Source organism: Leptodactylus fuscus, chromosome 1, assembly GCF_031893055.1.
Source record: "Leptodactylus fuscus isolate aLepFus1 chromosome 1, aLepFus1.hap2, whole genome shotgun sequence".
Classification (NCBI taxonomy): domain Eukaryota; kingdom Metazoa; phylum Chordata; class Amphibia; order Anura; family Leptodactylidae; genus Leptodactylus; species Leptodactylus fuscus.
In genome coordinates this window covers 93,375,176-93,381,175 of record NC_134265.1, presented here as the reverse complement: position 1 = coordinate 93,381,175, position 6,000 = coordinate 93,375,176, and the positions used below count along the sequence as shown (strand labels likewise).

The 6,000-nt window shown below is 43.3% G+C and overlaps 1 protein-coding gene across 1 annotated transcript in view; it reads left to right on the top strand.

The window, feature by feature from the left end:
• The first annotated feature begins 753 nt into the window (after nt 1-753).
• Nucleotides 754-6,000, top strand: part of RHOF (ras homolog family member F, filopodia associated) — a 42,876-nt gene continuing 37,629 nt past the window's right edge. The window contains exon 1 of the mRNA XM_075273926.1: nt 754-963. Within this exon, the coding sequence (XP_075130027.1) occupies nt 805-963 (159 nt within the window). The 5' untranslated portion in view covers nt 754-804. The remainder of the gene's footprint in view (nt 964-6,000) is intronic.

Genomic DNA, 6,000 nt, shown 5'->3' with positions numbered 1-6,000 from the left:
TAACAGGGGGTTTGGGTAGTTTAATATAACATTACCGGTGCCTGAATAGCCTTTTTAAAGGCTATTCACGCATATGTGGGGCTCTATCAGCATGATTTTGCTGAAAGAGCCATTTTAAGGGCCTCGTGCTTCTAACCGACCAACCCGACCTGGATCCGCCCCTGCCTGTGCGTCTTCTGCCTCTCCATAGCGAAACCGTTTTTTATAACCGGACACAAAGTCAGACATGCAAGACTTTGTGTCCGGTTAAAAAAACCTGATTTTGCCACGGAGAGACAAAAGACACTCACAGGCGGTCACTTTACAAACCCATTCAAGTGAATGGGTTTTAAATCTGACCGCTGGGTTTCGGTTTCCATCCCCTGTCCAGTTTCTCGGGCAGAAGACGGAAACGGATTGGCCTAAGAATTATTTTGCTTCATACAGCCTTTTCCATCAATAGGATAATCTGAGTCTCTCTTCTCCATTCATTTAAAGGGGGATAATGTGAAGGAAGTCTCAGGAAACTGATTTTCTTAACCAATTAAATTGCACTTCAAACAGCAATAGCGCCCTCTACAGATACCTCGGCGACTTACATCCTGACTCAGTCTTAGAGCCTGTACATGTAAAGTTTCACCAAAGTCCAAGTGATATTAGCAGGCGGGCGTGTCTGCCACCGTCACGTGGTCTCACTCGCAGCCAATTACTCACGTCTGTTTCGATTCCTCAGCTGCAGCTTGTAGAGAGCGGTGAGACCCGGCGCTCTGCTGCGGACGAGAGGTCGTGTGTGAGGTCCGGGCTCATGGACTGAGCTCCAGCACTATGACACAACAACCCAACGGGACTGTCAGCAATGGCATCAGAGGGCAGAGCAAGGGCCACGACAAGGGCAAGAAAGAGGTCAAAATTGTCATAGTTGGAGATGGAGGCTGCGGGAAAACTTCTCTGCTCATGGTTTATGCCAAGGGCTCCTTCCCTGAGGTGGGTACTAGCCTGGCACTGCCCAGTAACTAATACTGCATGTGTAGGCAATGAGGAAGACACTGCTGCTGACTGTATACATTGGCTGACATTGTGGATTAACCCTTTAGCGGTGCATGAATTTCACTAATATGATTATAGCATAGATTAATATATACTGTACAATAAGACACCTGTATGAGGTACCTGGCTCACTGCGCCTCGCTCCCTACAATAGCGTGAATGTGCTGGGAATGGCGGCAGTAGATGGTTCTCTGTAATAGCTAGTATGCATTTGTCTACAAAGATTCAAAAGTGTTTCTATTCATCGATATGAAACTTTTTATTGACAATACAAGGGAAAGACTCCGGAGTTCCCAAATAGTGATCCTTTACTATGCTGATGCTAGGTTCACTTCTGCGTTCAGGTTACCATTTGGGGGGTCCGCTCAGGGATGGAGTCCACCAGGTTTCTGCCCAGTTTCCGCCTGAAAAGGGTGAAAATCGCTTTTCTCTGCATTTTTTAAACGGGTTTGGGGACAGAATCCTGAATGTAGTAAAAGCGCTGGTGTGAACCCGGCCTTAGTTATATATGGCTTATTTATAATATATTGGCCACCTCTGCTTCATTCCCTTATAAGATGCCCAAGTAGATGTGTCAGCGTTTCTTTGTATCGTTTACGCCAGGTTCACAGTAGTATTTTCAGGTGTTTCTGCCCTTTGGGTCCGTATAGGGATCTGGAAGACAGAAACCCTATCCGCTTAAAAAGAGGTTACACATGGAAAACGTTAATCTATAATGGGGTCCGCTGGGTTTCTGCCGACTTTATACTGAAAAGTTTTCCTTGCAGGACTTTTCTCTCTGCTAATTTTAAGTAGAATCTTTGGTGGAGTCTTGCATGAAGACTCCAACGCATATGTGAACCTAGCCTGGTTATCAGACCACTCTCTTTAAGGCTATGTCGGAGACTGCATCACAATGTCTGCCTGAAATGCACGCACATATTTTTGGTCTGGTCTGTCAGTTTAAGAACTGACCCCTGATGGACCCTATTATGTTGTTGTGCTCATGTATGTCTGTTTGTTTCTGTATGTAGCTACTATTTTAGCGGTCCGTCAGTCTGTTGTACAGAGAGATGTCACTAGTGTGAACCCAGCGTAAATTAGCTGCTATGGTTTTTTGAGCCAAAGACAGACGTGTATCCAGCATGAAGGAGTAGTATAAGACGTCTTCACAAATTGAGGCTTATTTTCAAAGAACAAACTATGGGGAATATTTATTATCTCCCAATGCCAGAAAACTGTTGTTAAAAAGTCGCAAACCTTCATTTTATGTCTTTTTAAAGAAGACCTTTCATGTCCTCAGGCACATGCTGTATTTTATACCGCTAAAAAGCCGACAGTGCGCTGAATTCAGTGCACTATTGGTTTTCCTGTTGTGTCAGAAGGGAGTTTCTGACAGTCTGTGGGGAACGCCCCTCCTGACAGTAGAGTCTATAGCGCTGTACTGTCAGAGGGGGCGTTCCGTACCGACCAGCGATGACGCTGAGTGGTGAGGAACGCCCCCCCCCAGTACTAGTCTATGGACGAGTACTGTCAGGTGCTTTACATTTGAGGGTTTACATACAGTAAACAAAATATACAAAGGAAAAATATAATACTAACGGTGACCAACTGGCATAGTTGGCTAGAGTGCCCTGCCCGCAAGGGTTTACAATTTCTGCATGTGTGTGTTAAACCTGGGAGATTAAATTCACTTTCCTTATCCGGAAAATAATGATGATGGAATCGAGGTTCCCCTGGTCACGTGATCAGAAGCAGAGCTCAGTCTCCTCCCTCCTTCCCTGATCTCACTGGTATCTGTACTCACTAGCCCCCATAGCACAGGAAATTATTTACCTGTGAGACAATGGAGTGCTTCATCTGATAACATGACCTGGGGGTCGTGACAAGGTAAGATCCCCTGGCTTCATCATTGTCATCAGCCGCTTGATTAGGCAAGTAAACTTAAGCTCCCTGGTCAACCCCTTTAACAAAAATTTCAATGTGCAAGGCTGGACATTTAAAGGGAGTGTGCCACTACTGAAATAAATTCTAACTTCATGTACATATGGATAACCGGTGATGGTATGTTTCATATTCAACTAAAATCCTCCACAACAGCATATACCGTAAGTGGTTTTGGTAGTGGTAGACAGCCCATATAAACCAGAAATGGAAACATTTGTTGACCTGATAAAGTCCACAACAGTCTCTGTTTACTGTCCTGCAGCTATGATGTGCTGGATAGCAAGGCTGCTGTAAAGTCACTGGACTCAGTGGTGGTGTTGGCATGTATGGGTCACTCTATTCTTACATAGATGCATTTCGGTCAAACATACTATATTTAAAGGTGGGCTCTGCAAATAATATGTGTGTGGGAACAGTCATACTGTTCCCCATCAGCTCCTTCTATAAAAAAAAAATGTTTCTCCTGCAGACAAGCAGCAACATGGGTCAGCCATCTCCTCTTTTTGCCATTTTAATGTTTGTGAGGCTGTAGAGGCGTATCCTTTTATGTAAGCCAACAGGCATCTTTTATATCTCATCTGTTCCTCTCTAATTTAATTGCACAGAATTAGATAAAATGTTATATTGTTAACTTTATATTTCCTTTACTTGGCTACGTTGTTGCTACAAGTTCTGAGACAGGTTCTGAGACAGGAAGTACAAGAAGCAATGGGATGAAATTAAAGGGAAGGAGATACAGATTAGACATTAGGAAAAACTTTCTGACAGTGAGGGTAGTGAGAGAGTGGAATAGGCTGCCACGGGAGGTGGTGGGCGCTCCATCAATGGAAATCTTCAAGCGGAATCTGGATAAACATATAGCTGGGATGATTTAGGAAAACCTGCACTCGCAGGGGGTTGGACCCGATGGCCCTTGAGGTCCCTTCCAACTCTACCATAAGAAAAAATAAGGTTCCTCTGGAGTCTCCATCTTATTTGGGGAAATTTATCAATCCATCTATGCAGTTTTCTGATGTAAATGGCTGTTAATCTTGGCACATATTTGGTACACGGCCCTATATTGAGCCAAAGTTGCACCATATTCCCTGTTCTGCACCTTGCATACCACTTTTCTTTAATGTGGGAGGATTGCCAGGATGCCTTGACCTGACATTTAGTACTAGTTCACACGGGGGCAATGAGGCAGATTTTAACAGATTTCGCCTCAAAATCTGCCTCCATACAATGGTGGTCTATGGAGACTGCTAGCTTTTTTTTTTTTTGTCTGCTAGCAGTTTTTTTCTGCTAGCAGAAAAAAGAAGCGACATGACCTTTCTTCAGGTGGATTCAACCTGAGGAAAGCAATAGGAGTGAATGGGAGGCGAAAAACGCCTCAAGGTAAAAAAAAAAAAAAAGCTTGCTAATTAGGAAGATATTTTTTTTCTGGACCAAAATAAGCCAGGCAGTTTTTGTGTGAACTAGCCCAAAATCTTCCTCTAGCTCAATTGTGGCGCGTGGGCGTACACTTGGCTTATTAAGAAGCTGGAGCCTCCGGATAATTCAGGCCCATCTGACACCAGTCAGGGCCTTTATTAATACTGATGTAGGAAATAAATTACACCAATTGTGTATAACATACATATTGTCAGTGGTTAGTTCTTCTTAATGTCATGTGTATAGCTACTCCTTTAAATGTTGTCCCTGAGAATAGAATGCTGTGGGCCGCAGCCAAAAAACACTGCAGGAGAAACCATGGCGGAAATGCATTGTGGTTTTTCCCGCAATGCTTTTCACAGAAAGTCTACAGAGTTTTCCCCCTGTGGACTTTCTGCTTCCATTATACCTATATGGAAACCGCCAGCGTTTCCGTATGTATAATTGACATGCTGTGATTTGCACAACCACAAGCTAATTTGCATACCGAGAAAAACTGGGATTGTAGGCGAACGGCGGCACAGAGAAGACGACAAAACGTAGGAGAAGAATAGCCTTTCTTAAAGCTATTCTAATGTGGTACCTAGAAAAAAAATGTGTGTGTGAGTGATAGGATCCCTTTAAAGTTAGGAAATCTAGCTTCTCAACAGTTGTTTCCACTGAAAAACAGTGTACATGTTATTTAACAGACTAGACCAGTCAAACAAGCTTCAAGCTTTAGAAAACGCACTTCAATATTTCACTTGTATGTGTATATATAAAATATGCAGCTTGTGGAGTGTAAATTTTGCATCCACCTTTCCAATTGGTTTCTGTGGGCAGCAAAAAAAAAAACAACCCAAAAAAACCCCCAACTTTTAGGCTAAAGCTGTACATACAGATTAGATTTTAGACTGCCGTTGCTGTGGTTGATTGTATGGGCAACTGTCCCAAACAAGTGGACCTGCATGTGGCAATTTAAAAAAAAAAAATCAACTTAACGCACAGTAATAATTGACCTGCTGCTTGTTCAGAACTCCTAGCACAAGACACACAGGTTTTTTTCTGCAGTGTGTGGGTAGAGTTTGTATAAAGAGGTTATGTGGGGCTTCAGAGGTATTTACAGTGCATGCACTGCTCTGTATAAACATACTTGCTGTATAGAAGGTCCTATGGCGCCGAGTACTAGCTTTGGAAGTCTCTGTTCTCAGTCTCCCATGTCGCTGCTTAGTCTGTTTTAACACCTTGGTGGGCTCAGTGGAAAGGTTTGATAAGTGGGCCCCCACCATCACCACCACTCAGACATACAGTACCTCCCAACCTTTACAGGACATAAGCAAGGATTAGTGTAGCAGCAATTTTTGTGTAAAGTTGTTCCCCTAATCCTATCATAGTTGTTCCCCTATGTCTCTTTTGACCCCACCCATTACTATCATGTTCCTTTGTTCCCTAACACAGTAATAGTGTCCTTCAATTTATAGCATACAGTGATGATTCCTCTCCCTCTAAGTTGTTCATCAGACAATAAAATGTCACCCCAATGACCCATCACACATTAACAATTCCCTGCGGTGGTTTGTCTGCACCCTAGGGAGACCCTTAATTATCCTGTCGTGTGACTAATATTGCCCATTCCAAACAATCATAACCTCATAT